We start from the raw sequence: 19453 nt of genomic DNA, 5'->3' as shown, positions 1-19453 counted from the left end.
CTGTAGTATTGTTAATCTTTCTTTTAATAAAATCTATAAGTTGTTTCTAACTTTTTTATATTGCAGATTGTAATACATTGAGTTTCTTTATAAATAGAATTTTGCAAATTTAGGAGAGTTCTATATAATAAATTCCTGGAAATAGAAATGCTAAGCTAATGTTATAAACATTGAAATTTTTATTAGATCATGTCTAAGTGCCACCAAAAACTAAACCTGTTTTTTTAAAGGTAGGATTTCTTTTTTTAATAGAAAAATTTTATTTAATAAATATAAATTTCAAAAGTGCAGCTTTTGGACTACAGTGGCATTTCCCCCCCCATAACCTCCCTCCCACCCGCAAACCTCCCCTTTCCCTCTCCCTCTCCCATCCCATTCACATCAAGATTCATTTTCGATTATATTGATATACAAAAGATCAATTTAGTATATACTAAGTAAAGATTTCAACAGTTTGCACCCACACAGAAACACAAAGTGTAAAATACTTTTTCAGTACTAGTTATAGCATTACTTCACATTGTATAACACATTAAGGACAGAGATCCTACATAGGGAGTAAGTGCACAGTGACTCCTATTGTTGATTTAACAATTGACACTCTTTATTTATGATGTCAGTAATCACCCTAGGCTCTTGTCATGAGCTGCCAAGGCTATGGAAGCCTCCTGAGTTTACAAACTCTGACATTATTTAGACAAGGCCATAATCAAAGTAGAAGTTCTCTCCTCCCTTCAGAGAAAGGTACCTCCTTCTTTGATGGCCCCTTCTTTCCACTGTGATCTCACTCACAGATATCTTTCATTTAGGTCATTTTTTGCCACAGTGTCTTGGCTTTCCCTGCCTGAAATACTCTCATGGGCTTTTTAGCCAGATCTGAATGCCTTAAGGGCTGATTCTGAGGACAGAGTGCTATTTAGGGCATATGTCATTCTCTGAGTCTGCTGTGTATCTTGCTTCCCATGTTGGATTGTTCTCTCCTTTTTAATTCTATCAGTTATTATTAGCAGACACTAGTCTTGTTTATGTGATCCCTTTGACACTCAATCCTATCTTTTATTTTTTTAAAAGGTAGGATTTATTTTTTTTTTAAAAGATTTATTTATCTATTTTAGAGGCATAGTTACACACAGAGGGAGACAGACAGGGAGGCCTTCCATTGGCTGGTTCACTCCCCAGATGGCCACAATGGCTGGAGCTGGGCCGATGCAAAGCCAGGAACCAGGAGTTTCCTCTGGGTCTCCCATGTGCATGTGGGGACCCAAGCACTTGGGCCATCCTCCACTGCCTTTCCAGGCCATCAGCAGAGAGCTGGATCAGAAGAGGAGCAGCCAAGACTTGAAATGGCACCCATATGGGATACTGGTGCTGCAGGCAGAGGCCCAACCTACTTCGCCACAGATCCAGCCCCCAAACTAGATCTGTTCACAATTCTATGTGATGATAGCAAAAATTTCTGTACTTGCTTTTCAACTGTGAATTAGTAAAGTCAATCTTTAAGGACAGACTTTTGTTTTCTGTGATAATCACAATGCATTTTTGTCACACCAATACAAAATAATGCCTAAATATCATCAAATATCCATGAATATTTTCTTATATATCTCAATGCCATTATCACACATAAAATTAGCTATAATAGGGGCTAGCTAAACTGCTTCCTGTGATGCTGACATCCCCTGTGGGTGCTGATTCAAGTCCTAACTGCTCTACTTCTGATCCAGCTCCTTGCTGTTGTGCCTTGCCTGGGAAGGCAGTAGCAGATGGCCTGAGAGCTTGGGTCCTTGCACCCATGTGGGAGATCTGGATAGAGTTCCAGGCTACTTGCTTTACCCTGGCCTAACTGCAGCTGTTGCAGCTATCTGGGGAGTGAACCAGTGCTTAGATCTCTCTCTCTATCTCTCCCTTCCTATCTGTAAATTCTGCCTGTCAAATAAATAAATAAATCTTTAAAAAAATTAACTGAAAGATTCTATAATAATATAAAATATCATAATAATCACATAATACCGTAATCAGATTTCCCTGATACCTAGTTAGAATTAGTGCATACATTGCATGTGATTATTGAGTCTTTGAATCTCTTTTTTTTATAATTTTTTTTTAAGATTTATTTATTTACTTGAAAGAGTTGCACAGAGATATAGAGAAGCAGAGAGAGAGAGAGGTCTTCCATCCGATGGTTCACTCCCCAGTTGGCCACAATGGCCGGAGCTGTGCCGATCCGAAGCCAGGAGCCAGGAGCTTCTTCTGGGTCTCCCACACCAGTGAAGGGGCTCAAGGACTTGGGCCATCCTCTACTACTTTCCCAGGCCACAGCAGAGAGCTGGATTGGAAGTGGAGCAGCCGGGACTAGAACCGGCGCCCATATGGGATGCCGGCACTGCAGGTTGCGGCTTTACCCACTTCGCGACTGTGCCAGCCCCTGTGAAGCTCTTTTAACCTAGAATATTTCTCCTATCCTGTTTTCCCCTGCCACTTATAGGTTGCAGAAACTATATCAATTGTTCTGTATAATGTCTTTTTTGTGGTACCTTTATCTCTTATAGCTCTTATAAATACAGGTTAATCCTGATATCATTAAAATTCAACTTATGTGACAAAAGCAGTTCATAAATGGGGATGTATGCTTCACAAGCATCAGAGTATTTGCTTTTCTCACGTTTGATAATACTAAGATTGACAAATATATAATAGTCTTGTCCCTAAGTGGATAATTTCCCTTCAGGCAGGTGTTGTGGTGCAACAGTTTAAGCCACTGTCAGTGTGGGTTCAAGTCCTGGATGCTTCACTTCTGATCCAGCTTCCTGCTAATGTGTCTGGGAAAGCAGCAGAAGATAGCCCAAGTATTGAACCCCTGCATCGACACGGGAGACCCAGATGGAGTTCCTGGATCCCAGCTTCAGCCTGGCCCAGCCTCGACCATTGTGGCTATTCGGGAAGTGAACTAGTGGATGGAAGATCTCTTTATCTCTGTCTCTGCCTCTCTCTGCCACTCTGCCTTTCAAATAAATAAAATAAATCTTTAAAAAAATTTCCCTGGGGCCAGTGCTGTGGCGAAGCTGGTTAATGCCCTGGCCTGAAGCACCAGCATCCTATATGGGCGCTGGTTCTAGTCCTCTTCTCTTCTGATCCAGCTCTCTGCTATGGCCTGGGATAACAGTAGAAGATGGCCCAAGTCCTTGGGCCCCTGCACCAACGTGGAGGACCTGGAGGAAGATCCTGGCTTCGGATTGGCACAGCTCCGGCTGTTGCAGTCATCTTGGGAATAAACCAGAGGATGGAAGACCTCTCTTTCTGTCTCTACCTCTCTCTGTAACTCTGTCTTTCAAATAAATAAAATAAATCTTTAAAAAAAAGATATTTAGGGCCGGCGCTGTGGCTCAATAGGCTAATCCTCCGCCTGTGGCGCCGGCACTGCAAGTTCTAGTCCCGGTCAGGGCGCCGGATTCTGTCCCGGTTGCCCCTCTTCCAGGCCAGCTCTCTGCTGTGGCCAGGGAGTGCAGTGGAGGATGGCCCAAGTGCTTGGGCCCTGCACCCGCATGGGAGACCAGGAGAAGCACCTGGATCTTGCCTTCGGATCAGCGTGGTGCACCGGCCGCAGCGCGCCAGCTGCAGCGGCCATTGGAGGGTGAATCAACGGCAAAGGAAGACCTTTCTCTCTGTCTCTTTCACTGTCCACTCTGCCTGTCAAAAACAAAACAAAACAAAACAAAACAAAACAAAACAAAAAAACTGGCCGGCGCCGTGGCTCACTAGGCTAATCCTCTGCCTGGCAACGCCGGCACACCGGGTTCTACTCCCGGTCGGGGCACCGGATTCTGTCCTGGTTGCCCCTCTTCCAGGCCGGCTCTCTGCTGTGGCCAGGGAGTGCAGTGGAGGATGGCCCAAGTGCTTGGGCCCTGCACCCCATGGGAGACCAGGAGAAGCACCTGGCTCCTGCCATCAGATCAGCGCGGTGCGCCGGCTGCAGCGCGCTGGCCGCAGCGGCCATTGGAGGGTGAACCAACGGCAAAGGAAGACCTTTCTCTCTGTCTCTCTCTCTCACACTATCCACTCTGTCTGTCAAAACAAAACAAAACAAAACAAAACAAAAAAAACAAAACAAACCAACAACAACAACAAAAAAACACCTTGAGGAAAATTTTTAAAAATATATCTTATTTTTTGACAGATATATTTAAAAAAGATATATTTAAAAAATTTTTCTTCAAGCTTTTTTTTTTTTTTTTTTTCCGGCAGAGTGGACAGTGAGAGAGAGAGACAGAGAGAAAGGTCTTCTTTTTTTCCATTGGTTCACCCTCCAGTGGCCGCCGCGGCCGGCGTGCTGTGGCCGGTGCACCGCGCTGATCCGAAGGCAGGAGCCAGGTGCTTCTCCTGGTCTCCCATGGGGTGCAGGGCCCAAGCACTTGGGCCATCCTCCACTGCTCTCCTGGGCCACAGCAGAGAGCTGGCCTGGAAGAGGAGCAACCAGGACAGAATCCGGCGCCCCGACCAGGACTAGAACCCGGTGTGCCAGCGCTGCAGGTGGAGGATTAGCCTATTTAGCCGCGACGCTGGCCTCTCATTGCTTTTTTACAGAACTGGAGCATCTTTTCATTGGTTTATTGATTATAAAATGCTTTTATATTTGTTAGTTGTTCGTGTCCTTCATTGACTTTTCTGTTGAACTGTTTTCTTTTTCTGACACATTTTGGATAGTTTATAATCACAGATGTTAATCTTTTATCAGTTTTATACAAAAGTATATATAAGTAAAATTTTATTTATTTGAGAAACAGGTAGAGAAAGATAACTCTTATCTACTAGTTCACCCCAGATTCCCAAAATGGTTGGGACTGGGGTCAGCTAGACTGAAACTGGGAGCCAGGTATACAATCTGGGTTTTCCATGTTGGTGGTAGGAACTCAATCACTTGAGTCATCTCTGCTGCCTCCCAGGTTCTGCATTAGCTGGAAGCTGGAATCAGGAGCCAGGAGCCAGATCTGTGTATTGAGCCCAGGTACTCCAGTGTGGGTTGTAGATGTCTTAATACCTAGGCTAAATGCCTCCTCCTGAATATTGTAAATATTTTTTTTTCAGTTTGCTATTGTCTTCTGCATAGAAGCTTTTGATATATGTAGTTATTTTTCATTTTTTTTTGCAGGTCTTCATTAGAGTTTATATGCTGAGATGATGTAGGAGAATAGTTAATTATCTTCCAGATTCCTGTTCCCACATTTGACTTATAATGTAAATGAGATATATTTTGTGTATGGTACAAATTAGCAGTCAGATTTACTTCCTTCACTTAAATAATCAGTTTTGACCTAAACTAATTTATTAAAAGTCTTCTTCCTACCACATTGGATTGAGATTCCATATTCATCATATATTAGATTCTTAGATTGGCATACTCTTTTTTTTCTGGATTTAGTTGTGGTCCATGATGTTAATAAAGGCTTAAATTTTTTTTTTTTTAATTTATTTTATTTGAAAGGCAGAGTGGGAGAGAGAAAGACAGGTAGATAGAGATCTTTCATCCCGATTCACTCTCTAACTGGCCTCAATAGCCAGGACCGGACCACCTGAAGTCAGGTTCCTGGAACTTGCTCTGGGTTTCAGATGGTGATGGGAGGAATCCAAATACTATGCCATCATCTGCTGTCTCCCAGGTACACTATCAGGAAGCTGGGTCAGAAGTGGAGCAGCTGATACTCAGAGCTGGCACTCTCATAGGGAATGTATGCATTCCGGTGACATCTTTTTTTTTTTTTTTTTTTTTTTTAAAGATTTATTTATTGAAAGTCAGAGTTACACAGAGAGAGGAGAGGCAGAGAGACAGAGAGAGAGAGCACGTGCGCGCGAGAGAGGTCTTCTGATGGTTCGTTCCCCAATTGACTGCAACGGCTGGAGCTGTGCCAATCTGAAGCCAGAAGCCAGGAGCTTCTTCTGGGTCTCCCACGCGGGTGCAAGGGCTTAAGGACTTCGGCCATCTTCTACTGCTTTCTCAGGCCATAGCAGTGAACTGGATTGGAAGAGGAGCAGCTGGGACTTGAACCAGCGCCCATATGGGATGCTGGTGCTTCAGGCCAGGGTGTTAACCTGCTGCGCCACAGCACCGGCCCCTCCAGTGACATCTTAATCATTGTGCTAGACACCTGCCCCTACTGCAGAATTTTAATTAAGATAGTTTTGTATTCTGTTTTAAGGTTCAGTTTATTATCATTAATCATTTTAGAAGGTTTCCTAATATTTTTTGCACATATATGCACTTCCATTTAAACTTCAGAATTAATTTGTGATTAATTCTACTGAGATTTAATGTCAGTGCCATTAATCTAATGGCTTTAAATTTGGGGGTACTTCCTTTTAAAAAAATAAAATTGGTTTTTCTGCTTAGAGATATATAGTTTTTTTCTATCTAGATTTTTCATGTTTTCTACCTAAAATAATTTCTATATCCTTCCTATCAAGTTTGTTTCTAGGCATTTTTTGTAATTAATGAGGTAATTTGATGTTTGGCCACAAAATAACTTATTTGTGGCTATTTCAGGTTATGAATATAGAATAGTATACTTCATTTTTATCATACCAATCATATATTTTTAAAAAGATTTATTTATTTGAAATGCAGAGTTACAGAGGGGCAAAGTCAGAGAGAGAGAGAGAGAGAGAGAAAGAGAAAGAGAGAGGTTTTCCATCTGCTGGTTTACTCCCCAAATGGCTACAACTGCTGGAGCTTGGCCAATCCAAAATGAGGAGCCAGAAGCTTCTTCCAGGTCTCCCATGCAGTCAAAGGGCTCCAAGGACTTGGGCCATCTTCTACTGCTTTCCTCCAGGCCACAGCAGAGAGCTAGATCAGAAGTGGAGCAGCTGGGGCTCAAACCAGCATCCATATGGGATGCCAGCACCACAGTTGGTGGCTTTACCCACCAGTCATATTTTGAAATTATTGTAATTATTATAAGGAAGATTAGAAGGGATATATAGAAGTAAGTATATGAACTTTCAGAGTAGGCTCCAAGTATTTATCTCATTTGTCCATTTATTAATTTGGTATATTAGAAATGACTTAAGAATGGAACATGTAAGTTCTTTGGAAGTTATCAATTTGTACTTAATGGTTTATAAAAAGTGGAACTTATGGAAAGTCATTGAAAGTGGTAGGTTGCAGTTGCAGTTAAAATATGTAAATTCTATGACAAGATTTTCCTTTTTGTATTCTAAGTGGATTTTCTTTAGGGAAAATCTCCTGAGTGCCATTTCTGACATAAAGACTGTTTCAAACTATATATTTTAACTTGGTGCCTTAGTTATAAAAGACAATGATATTGGCTTTGATATTGGGCTGCTTTCTGTTATGAATTTTGTAAATAGAAATAATAATTGTATTCTTGGCTGTTTAGACATCACAGTTAATTTTTTTCTTTTTCATATTACAGGTTTTGCAAAAGGCATCAAATTAAATCAAGTTCAAATATTCCCTGTGTCCCCAAAGATTTACTGATGATGTCTGAATTTGTACTTCCAAGGTTTATTTTTTGTCTCATTCAGTACTTAAGAGAAGGCTATAATGAACCAGGTATGTTTTAATCCATTCTTTGTTAGTACTCTAAAGTTCACAATTCACAAAGTTTCAGCATTAATAATGATTTTTTGAGATATTGTATTTTTGATTAACATTTAAAAAGAGATTACTGTGAAATATAGAGACTGAAAAACACTTGAAAATAGATGCCCCATAGTAGGTATGGTTTGGCACTTTCTGCTTTTAAGATCGTGGATGTTTTTGATCAAACTTAATTGATGCTTTGCAGATGAGGAACTAATCATTTTATGGGGTTAAAGTGACTTTATTTATAATCATATTATGATACAGCAGGGTTAAGAAGCTGTATCAAACATGAAATGTTTGAATTTAACTTAGGGTTTTAGAATACAAACTATTTTGACCACTCTTCGTGCCTGACTTCCTACCTTCTTCCCTCTGCCTTTTCTGTTCCCTCCCTCCCATCCCTTCTTCTTTTTTCTTTCTTGTTTTATTAGAGTCTGTCTATTTTTATTTTCTTCCATATACACAAGTATTATATAATGGTTTATGATAGGATCAGATTACTCTCTTACATATTATTGGGTAGTTTGTATGGGTATAGGCATCATGTTAATATTAAAAAGAGAAAAGAAGCATTCAACTCATGATACTCTTACCTTTTGAGATTTAATCACAATCTTGACTACTACATTTATGGAATTAGATATCCATTAAAGTTCTCGATCTTACAGTGTGAATTATAGATATCAGTTAGGTGGCATGAAACACATTATTAACTTTTTATGATGTTTTCTATGTTTCTAATGATAACTACATTTTTGTTTTGTAGGAGAACTACATTTTGTATTACTTTTAGTGGTTTTTAAGTTATTTAATACTGTGGATAACCTTATATTTAATTTGAAACTATGGCATACATTTTTATCTTCTGTCTTTATCCTTAAACTGTGAAAGTGTTACATTAGCAGTTTTATAAGTTCTAAAATGTATCTTATTATCTTTATGTGAGCAAACAATTAATACATTCATACATTTTAAGCAAAAATAATGCAATGTTTTATTAAATACTTCTGCTTATTTCAGAATGTATTTATAAAAATACAAAAAAAGTTACTTTTAAAAAAGATTTATTTATTTATTTGAGAGGCAGAAGCAGAAAGAGAGAGAGGGAGGGAGGGAGGGAGGTCTTCCATCCGCTGGATCACTCCCCAGATGGCTGGAGCAGGGCTGATCCAAAGCCAGAAGCCTGAAGCTATATCTGGATATTCCATGTGGGTGCAGGGGCCCAAGGACTTGGACCATCTTCCAATGCTTTCCCAGGCCATAGCAGAGAGCTAGATTGGAAGTGTGCCAAGCATTAATTTCTGTCCGTGCGAAAACAAACAAACAAACCTGCATTTCTTTGTATTGATACAATTGTTTTGTTTTTATTTAAAAATTTTTTATCAGGATTTATTTACTTATTCAAAAGGCAGAATTAGAGATCTTCCATCCACTGGTTCACTCTCCAAATGGCTACAATGGCTGGGGCTGGGCCAGGCTGAAACCAGGAGGCAGGAACTCCATCTGGGTCTCCCATGTGGATGGCAGGAATCCCAGTACTCTGGTCATTTTTTGCTTTCCCAGGCTCATTGGCAGGGAGCTGGATTAGAAGTAGATCAGCTAGGTCTCGAAGTAGTGCTAATATGGGATGCTGGTAGCTTAACCCACTGTGCCAAAATGCCACTCCCAGTATCACTGTCTTAAAATTCAAGAAAGGACTTTGGCCGGCGCTGCGGCTCAATAGGCTAATCCTCTGGCTGTGGCGCCGGCACATGGGGTTCTAGTCCTGGTCGGGGCGCCGGATTCTGTCCCGGTTGCTCCTCTTCCAGGCGAGCTCTCTGCTGTGGCCCGGGAAGGCAGTGGAGGATGGCCCAAGTGCTTGGGCCCTGTACCCGCATGGGAGACAGGAGAAACACCTGGCTCCTGGCTTCGTATCAGCGTGGTATGCTGGCCGCAGCAGCCACTGCGGGGTGAACCAAAGGAAAAGACCTTTCTATCTGTCTCTCTCTCTCACTGTCCACTCTGCCTGTAAAAAAAAAAAAAAAAAAAAAAAAGGACTTGCTGTTTTCTAATTCAAGTGAATGCAAGGAAACTTGGAAGAAGAAAACTGTAGCTTCACAGTTGCATTGAGTTCTGTTTTTCATTTCACCCCACAGTCCTTAGATCCATGTGTGAGAGCCCCTGAAAACCAAGAGCAATCAATCATTAATGAAGTGTCTGCTGGGTTAGTTTGTCAGTCACTAGGGATAACATGAACATGAATAATGCACAGCATGAGCTTTATACAGAAGTGGGGTTTAGCTGCTTAAAAGATGTTGAATGAATTGATGTCTCTTTTCTTGGGCACACAGGTCCTCCCTTAGCTCCTTATATTTATTCTTTTTTTGTTTTGTTTCAAGATTGATTTATTTATTTGAAAGGCAGAGTTCAGAGAGGCAGAGGCAGAAATAAAGAGAGAGAGGTCTTCCCTCCACTGGTTCACTTCCCAGATGGCTGCCACGGCCGGAGCTGTACCATTCCAAAGTCAGGAGCCAGGAGCTTCTTCAAGGTCTCCCACATGGGTGCAGGGGCCCAAGCACTTGGGCCATCCTCCACTGCTTTCCCAGGCCATAGCAGAGAGCTGGATTGGAAATGGAGCAACTGGGTCTTGACTCGGTGCCCATATGGGATGCCAGCACTGCAGGCAGCGGCTTTACCCGCTACACCACAGCGCCGGCCCCTGTATTCTTCTTTAACCAGTTACAGCTATGTTCTAAATCACTCTATTCACAGATTTCTTTTAGACCCACATTATTCTAAAATATCTTTTTATTTTCATCTTTAATATTTAATATTAAATATTCTTTTTCATTTTTATCTCTTCCTTTAGTTCTATTTGATATATTTTTCCTGGTGGTTTTTTTTTTTAGTTTATTAAATTTACTTATGTCTATTAAAACAGTTATCTTTCATTTTAGTTTCTTTGACTTTCAGCTAACATGAGTCTATAATTTGGAATATGATAGGGGTTAGGTTATTTGCTATTATGCTTAAATTTAGAGCTTACATAATATTGTCCTAAAATTCTTACACTATCTCAGTATATTTGAATTATATCTTGTTTTATTCCAGGGTAGGATCTTAACTTTTTCTTAAATACTATCTTATTTTGAAATCATCTTGTAATTACATTTATAATTCTGGGAGTAGAGGACTTTCTGACCGAATGCTTCTTATACAAATTAAATGCTTAATTATGTTTTTTTAAAAAAGATTTATTTATTTATTTGAAAGCCAGAGTTACACACAGAAAGAAGGAGAGGCAGAAGGAGAGAGAGGTCTTCCATAGCTGGTTCACTCCCCAGTTGGCTGCTATGGCCAGAGAGCTGCGCCAATCTGAAGCCAGCAGCCAGGAGCTTCTTCCAGGTCTCCCACATGGGTACAGGGGCCCAAGCACTTGGACCATCTTCTACTGCTTTCCCAGGCCATAGCAGAGAGCTGGATTGGAAGTGGAGCAGCTGGGACTTTAACCAGCACCCTTGTGGGATGCCAGCACTGCATGTGGCTGCTTTACCTGCTACACCACATCGTCAGCCCTGCTTATTTATCTTAGGAAATAATTTCTTTTTCCCATTTTATTTCAAAGGACTGATTTCCTTAGCAAATGTACCTTAAGCTGGGGAGACACCAGTTTTACAGAATTCTTTTGGTTAAAAATAGAGATTTTTTGTTATAAAATACTAACATCTGAGTCACTGATTTTATTTTTTAAAAATATTTATTTATCTGAAAGTTAACGAGAGCAGGAGAGACAGAGAGAAATCTTCTATCTGCTCATTCACTCCCCAAATGGCCATAATGGACAGGATGGAGCCAGGCCAAAGCCAGGAGCTTCATCTGGGTCTTCCATGTCGGGGGCAGGGTCCCAAGCACTTGGACCATCTTCCTCTGTTTTTCCTAAGCCACCAGCTGGAATCTAGATCCAAGTGGAGCAGCATCCATATGCTTTGATGGCGGTACCTGAGTCACTAAATATAAAAGAACAAAATATTGTTATTCTTAGCCAAATATTTTAGGGACAGTTAATCTTAATTATTTGAGACATGTACACATGCACAAATATACATTCATGTGTTTTTTTAATTGTTGTTTTAGCAGCTGATGTACCATCAGAAAAAGACCTTAACAAAGTCCTTCAGCTTTTGGAACCTCAGATTTCCTTTTTAGAAGACCTAACTAAAATGGGAGGAGCAATGCGGTCTGTTCTTACTCAGGTTTTGACAAACCAACAAAACTACAAAGATTTGACGTCTGGTGAGTAAAATGTTAGGATAGAAGAAGTTTATGACTTACATTAGTATAATCATAAGAAATTGCATATATTAGAACTTCAAAGTAAGGTGAATGTTTGCTATAGAACACTAAAACTGCAAGTTAATAAAGGAACCTCTTATTTTATGGATGAGGAAAGTGAGCCCTAGGAAAACAAAATGATACGCTTAAGATCTCACAACTAATTTACATTGGACTTGGAAACCAGAATATAGATTTCCTATGTTTTGATATGCCATATTCATAATTACATTCTACTTCCTTTTCTTCAAACAATGACAAACCACTTTTATGTGTGCATTATTCATATTGTGGATTTTTGGGTTGTATGACCTGGAAATTTATAATAATATGGAGTTTAAAATGATAAAACATGGAATTGTTGAGTATTTGTGTACTTGGTGTGTTATAAAGACAGTTTTTGCACCTTTAATTTGTTCAAATTTATAATACAATAAATATTGATCATTTTATAATCTCACAGTAAATATTTTAAATAGTGTTCTTGTTGGCTCATGAGCAACATGTTTTGAAAATTGAAGTTCATTATGTTTCTTTAGAGTGTTGAAATTTTTATGTGCATTGTTTATTATATGTCATTTAGAGATAGACTTTTTGTAAAAAAAAAAAAGATTTATGTATGTATTTATTTGAAAGGCAGAGTGACAGGGAGAGACAGAGAATCTTCCATCTGTTGGTTTACTCCCTAAGTACATGAAACATCTGAAGCTGGGCCAGACTGAAGCCACTAGCTTGTAACTCCATGCAGTCTCCTATGTGGGTGACAGGGGCCCCCCTACTTGGGCCATCATCTGCTGTCTCCCAAATGCATTACCAGGCAGCGGATCAGAAATGCAGAGTAACCAGGGCTGAACTGGCGTTCCGCTATAGGATGCAGATGGCCTAAGCTGCGGCTTAACCTGCTGCACCACAACACTGGCCATTAGAGATAGTCTTGTCTGACATATTTGTTTCCTCAACACATACATATTAAGCATCCCTCTGTGTGCTTGACTCTGGTCTAGAAACTGTAGTGTAGTGCGGGGAAGGTGTGAGTAAATCATGTAATTCTAGCACTGCTCTTAGAACGTTTATGGTCTAGTGAGTGAAATGACATCAATAACATTTTCAAACCATAAAATTCTGTAATTGTAAGCTGTGGTAAATGCCATGAAAGAGTAGGGAAAGTGGTTTTAAAAGAGAGGCTAGATTTCACTGGTAGGGGAGAGATAGAGCTTCACTGAGGGAAGTGAAGCAGGCTTTAAAGCAAAACCTGGTGGGTGAGCCGGCGCCGTGGCTCAATAGGCTAATCCTCCACCTTGCGGCGCCGGCACACCGGGTTCTAGTCCCGGTTGGGGCGCCGGATTCTGTCCCGGTTGCCCCTCTTCCAGGCCAGCTCTCTGCTATGGCCAGGGAGTGCAGTGGAGGATGGCCCAGGTGCTTGGGCCCTGCACCCCATGGGAGACCAGGAAAAGCACCTGGCTCCTGGCTCCTGCCAGGATCAGCGCGGTGCGCCGGCTGCAGCGGCGGCCATTGGAGGGTGAACCAGCGGCAAAGGAAGACCTTTCTCTCTCTGTCTCTCTCTCTCACTGTCCACTCTGCCTGTCAAAAAAAAAAAAAAAAAAAAAAAAAAAAAAAAACCTGGTGGGTGAGAGGAAGTCGTTTAGCTAAAGGATGAGAGAAGTTACGTAGTATTGTGGTGAGGTTAGAGTCCAGGTAGAAAAAGGCAATCTTAAGCTTTTGGATATTGGGCTGTCCCTTAGGTCATACACAACATAGAAAAAGATGAGGTAGCTCATTTCAAGCCCTGGACAACAAACATTTCAGGACAATAAACATTAGATAAAGAAAAATCATGAGCTGAGCACCATGATTACCCTGGGGACAGCTTCCTGACCATAGTGCAGGAAGCTGGCATTGAAGCAGAGCCTGGTGGTCCCTCTGAATTAAGGATGCAGAGATCACAGTTTAGGGCACTGAATCTGTTGGAAACTATGGAACTTTGGGGGCTGAACACTGAGACATGTTGGGGGACTGACCTGGAGATCTCCAGAGTACTTGAATGAGGACTGGGTTACACATGCACAGGATTAGAGTACCTCAGGCTTACTTAGGAAGAAGTGGAAGCAGCCGGGACTCGGACCGGTGCATATATGGGATGCCGACACTGCAGGCAGCGCTCTACCCGATACACCTCAGTGCCAGCCCCTCCTCCTTTCTTAAGTATTCTGCTTTGAATCCATCTAAATGTTTGGCATTATGAGTACAGATTGTCAAATCAAATGGTAGTCAGCTGTTTAGTTGTTGTTTACCACATATCTTTCTGCCTTTCTTTACCATTTATTTTCTAATTCCTTAAAGGTTAGGATCATGCCTTCTTAATCTTTGCATCCCTGTGTACCTTGCACATGGTTGCTCACATGAGTTGAGTGCTTGACTTAGTAGGTTTCACTGTTGCTACAAACATGCTGTGCAGTCTGAGACTGTTAATGCCAAACTTATGCACAAAATTGTCGTCCAAGTGAGTTGATCATTCTAGGATTAAATGAACAAACTTCCACTCCATTAGGAAAATTTTGTATTATGTGCTTATTAGTTAATGAGATGTTTGCACTTAAGTTTTGAAAGGAATATATTCTTCTGATTTTAAATTTCTCTTAAATATTAGGTCTTGGAGAAAATGCCTGTGCAAAGAAAAGTCATGAAAAGTACCTTATAGCTTTGAAGAGCTCTGGACTTACATATCCTGAGGATAAGCTTGTGTATGGTATGCAGGAGCCATCTGCTGGTACTAGCACTCTGGCAGTTCAAGGTTTGTCTATATATTTTTCTTTCCAGTATTGAAACAAAACACCCCCTTAAACTTTACTTATTTTTGAGGAAATTTATTTTGAGCTAAAAAAAGTCATTCTTCACAAGAAAAGCACTAAAACTGGTAAAATTTAGAGGCAAAAATGAATAGATTGGCCTAAGAAGAGAATACATTTCTCTTAAATAGAATTTGGTTACTTTATTAAAGCTCTGGTTCTAATTCATGAGAAATATGGTAGTTGCTATTGAAGAGTAGCCTAAAATTTGACTAGCTCACAATTTTAGTAAACAAAGTTTAAAACTAAAGAGAGAGAAAATACATTTTCTGAAGTAGAATTCACAATTGTTTCTTTCTTTTTTTTTTTTTAAGTTTATTTTCATCTACTTGAAAGGCAGAGAGAGAAAACTTTTGTCTGCTGGTTCAATCCCCAAATGCCCACAGCAGCCAGAAGCCTGGAGGTCTATCTGGGTGTCCCATGTGAGTGGCAGGGGCCCAAATACTTGGGCTATCATCTGCTGCCTCCCGAGATACATTATCAGGGCTCTTCAGGGAAAGTGGAGAGCAGGGACTTGAATTAGCATTCTGATATGGAATGCCAGGTTTCTAAGCAATTGACCTGCTGTCCCACAACACTTGCTCTTGCATTTTTGAAATTTTTTAAAAAGATTTATTTATTTACTTGAAAGTTAGAGTTACATGCAGAGAGAAGAAGAGGCAGAGAGAGAGAGAGAGTCTTTTTTTCTGCTGGTTCACTCCCCAGTTGGCCGCAATGGCCAAAGCTGTGCTGATCTGAAGCCAGGAGCCAGGAGCTTCTTCCAGGTCTCCTACACAGGTGTAGGGGCCCAAGGACTTGGGCCATCTTCTACTGCATTCCCAGGCCATAGCAGAGAGCTGGATTGGAAGAGGAGCAGCCAGGACTTGAACCAGCGCCCATATGGGATGCCGACATTTCAGGCAGCAGCTTTATCTGCTACTCCACAGTGCCAACCCCCCATTTTTATAATTATTAAATCTGGATTTTCTCTGGAGAATCCCTATTGAAATATAGCTATTAGGTAAAAGTTTAGTCAAAATAAATATTGAATTTTGCCAAGATAACTATTACAATGAAGTGTCCTAACATTATAAAACTTAGCTTTTTTATATTTGTGTGTGTCAAAGTAATTTTAAAGTGAAGCAATATGTAATAACTATAAAGAAAAACTTCCTTCCTTCCTTCCAAAGGTTTTGCAGGTGCAGCAGGACCATTGGGACAAGTAGATTCTTCAGATGAGGTAAGACTTATTTATTAATTTGAATGTCAGAGTGAAAGAGAGGGAAGACAGGAAAAGAGATCTTTAATCCATTGGTTTACTCCCTGGATACCTGCAACAGCTGGGGCAGGGCCAGGCTGAGGTCACAAGCTTGGAACTCCATTCCAGGTTTCTCATGTGGGTGGTAGGGTCCAAGTACTTGAGCCATCATCTGCTGGTTTTGCAGGCATATTAGCAGGCAGCTGGATTGGAAGTGGAGCAGCTGGGACTGAAACTAGTGCTCCCATATGGGATACAGGTGTTTCTTGTGTTTTTTCAAATCAATAGATTTTTTTTAAAGATGTATTTATTTATTTGAAAGGCAGGGTTACAGAGTTGGGGAGGGGGAGAGAGAGATATCTTCCATCTGCTGGTTCATTTCCCAAATGGCTGCAATGGCTAAGTCTGGCCCAAGCTTAGGCCAGGAGCCAGGAGCTTCATCCAAGTCTCTCTGGGGGCAGTGGACCGAAGACTTTGGTCATCTCTGCTGCTTTCCCAGGCACATTAGTCGGGAGCTAGATTAGAAGTAGAGCAGGCCGGTGCTGTGGCTCAACAGGCTAATCCTCCCCCTTGCAGCGCCGGCACCCCGGGTTCTAGTCTCGGTCGGGGCGCAGGATTCTGTCCCGGTTGCCCCTCTTCCAGGCCAGCTCTCTGCTGTGGCTTGAGAGTGCAGTGGAGGATGACCCAAGTGCTTGGGCCCTGCACCTGCATCGGAGACCAGGATAAGCACCTGGCTCCTGCCATTGGATCAGCGCTTTGTGCCGGCCACAGTGCACTGGCCACGGCGGCTGTTGGAGGGTGAACCGACGGCAAAAGGAAGACCTTTCTCTCTGTCTCTCTCTCACTGTCCACTCTGCCTGTCAAAAAAAAAAAAAAAAAAAAAAAAAAAAAAAAAAAAAAAAAAAAAAGTAGAGCAGCCAGGACTCAAACTGGCATCCATATGGGATGCTGGCATTGTAGTTGGAAGCTTAACATGTTACAACACAATGCCTATCCCCATCACTAGATCTTTTTATTGCATTATTGAAATACCACAAAGTAGACATAATTTGGGTTCTTGTTTCTGTAGCTGTACAACTTTTGGATATTACTGATCAGCCTGCTGAACTGTTCCTTTTTTTTTTTTTTTTTTTTTAAATAACTGTAACAGCCAGGGCTGAGCCAGTCCAATGCCAGGAGCTAGGAGCTTCTTTTGGGTCTCCCTCATGGGTGGCTCAAGCACCTGGGCCATCTTTTGCTGCTTTCGCAGGCCATTAATGGGGAGCTGGATGAGAAGTGGAGCAGACAGGATCTGAATTGGCACCACATGGGGTGCTGACATTGCAGGTGGCAGTTTAATCTATTGTACTACTATGCTGGCCCTGGTTTTTACTTCTTGTTTATAATTCATCTCTCTTTTCTCAGTTTAATAGGAAGACAGAGTTAGAGATTTCTCCTAGGAAGATAGGCCCATATCTACTTAAATAGGTATCATATGTACCATGAAATTGCTTGAAGGAATTTTGCTAAGTATAGAATAATTTATTAAGAGAATCTAAAATGTATCTGTTTTTCTAATCTCATAATGAAGTTACACCTTACATGTCATGGATTTAAAAAACAACAGTGTGCTAGGAAATAGAACATCAGTTTGAAATTTTAATTTTTATAACATTTATTTATAGTAAATGTTTAATTTTAATTTTTTTAGTTTTTAACAGGCTCATAGATTTCTGAGAATATAATGATATTCCCTTTCTCCCACCCTCCCTCCTCTTCTCTCCCTTTTTTTTTCCTTCCCTTCGCTTTTGAGGTAACATATTTTTAATTTGCATTGTACTCCAGGGTTTAATGCTTCAGTAGAGTTCAGCGAGTAGAAAACAAAAAGACACTAGTTTAACAGAAATGTAGGCATGGGCTATAAACAGTGATCAATCAAAAAATGACAATTTCACCCATATACAGTAAATTTCAAAGTAATCACAGATCATTAAAACTATAGTAGTATGACAGTCTTAACCATTAGTTTGACAAAGGTATCTTTATTTAATAAACATTTTAAATAAACTAGTTATAGAGAAAAGTTGATGTGTTACTTATATTTATAATGTTGGTGATTGTGAAAATTTAAATTTCATATTTCTAAGTTAATATGTGTAATGATTAAAATTTTAAAAAGTGAAATTGAGTTTAAACATTTTCTTCCTTTAAAAACTTGTTTTTGGTTTATATTGTAGTATGAACTGTAAGGCAAATATACTCCTTTTCAAAGGATGATTTCTGTTCTGGAAGTCTTGTAACTGATTTAGTGCTTCAACCTTTTTTCTCCCTATGAAAGGCTCTTATAACATGCAGTATCTGTGGAATCTCATTTTGGACAATTTTAGAGTTCACATCAGATTGTAGAGACAGTTTAGTGTGTGCTTAGGAGTTTAACTCTAGAATTAGACTTCTTGGGTTTAGATTCTGGACCCTATACCAACTAGTAGGATGACCTTGGGCAACTCTCTCTCTTTCTTTCTTTCTTTCTTTCTTTCTTTCTTTCTTTCTTTCTTTCTTTCTTTCTTTCTTTCTTTCTTTCTTTCTCTCTCTCTCTCTCTCTCTCTCTCTCTCTCTCTCTCTTCTTTCCTTCCTTCCTTCCTTCCTTCCTTCCTTCTTCCCTTCCTTCCTTCCTTCTTCCTTCTTTCCTTCCTTCTTCCTCCCTCCCTCCCTCCCTCCCTCCCTCCCTCCCTCCTTCTTTTCTTTTCTTTTCTTTTCTTTTCTTTTCTTTTCTTTTCTTTTCTTTTCTTTTCTTTTCTTTTCTTTCTCTCTCTCTCTTTCTGTCTTTCTGTCTTGTTTAAAGATTTATTTATTTGAAAGTTAGAGTTTGAGAGAGGAGAGGCAGAGAGAGAGAGAGAGAGAGAGAGAGAGAGCGAGCGAGCTGATTTACTCCCCAATTGGCTGCAATGGCCAGAGCTGTGCCAATCCAGAGCCAGGAGCTTCTTCTGGGTCTCCCATGTGGGTACAGAGGCCCAAGGACTTGGGCCATCTTCTCCTACTTTCTCAGGCCATAGCAGAGAGCTGGATTGGAAATGGAGCAGCTGGGTCTCGAACCTGCGCCCATATGGGATGCTGGCACTTCAGGCCAGGGCGTTAATTCACTGCTGTCCCCTTGGGCACTATCTTAACTTCTCCCTGTCTAAATGTCCTCAAGTTTAAAGTGGAGATAATACTATTACTTAGTTCAAGAGGGATATTATTAGGATTGAATAGGTTAATTTATGTAAACACTTAGAGCATTGGTGCCTGTATGTATTGTAAACACTATGTATATGTTGGCTAAAGAAATAAATCAGGGGCTGACATTATGGCGTAGTAGGTAAAGCCGCTGACTGTGATGCCTACATCCCATATGGGTGCCGATTGATGTTCTGGCTGCTCCACTTCCGATCCAGCTCCCTGCTAATGGCCTGGGAAAAGCAGTGGAAGTTAGCCCAAGTGTTT

At 40.7% G+C, this 19453-nt stretch overlaps 1 protein-coding gene across 1 annotated transcript in view; it reads left to right on the top strand.

Annotated features, from left to right (window-relative positions):
* Window positions 1-19453, top strand: part of UBR3 (ubiquitin protein ligase E3 component n-recognin 3) — a 221622-nt gene that overhangs the window by 27772 nt on the left and 174397 nt on the right. The window contains exons 2-5 of the mRNA XM_051849447.2: window positions 7425-7564; window positions 11711-11869; window positions 14556-14699; window positions 15924-15973. Of these exons, the coding sequence (XP_051705407.1) occupies window positions 7425-7564; window positions 11711-11869; window positions 14556-14699; window positions 15924-15973 (493 nt within the window). The remainder of the gene's footprint in view (window positions 1-7424; window positions 7565-11710; window positions 11870-14555; window positions 14700-15923; window positions 15974-19453) is intronic.

The sequence above is a fragment of the Oryctolagus cuniculus genome, chromosome 3, assembly GCF_964237555.1.
Source record: "Oryctolagus cuniculus chromosome 3, mOryCun1.1, whole genome shotgun sequence".
NCBI lineage: Eukaryota > Metazoa > Chordata > Mammalia > Lagomorpha > Leporidae > Oryctolagus > Oryctolagus cuniculus.
The sequence above is the reverse complement of the archived record's forward strand: the minus strand, read 5'-3'. Positions and strand labels throughout refer to the sequence as shown.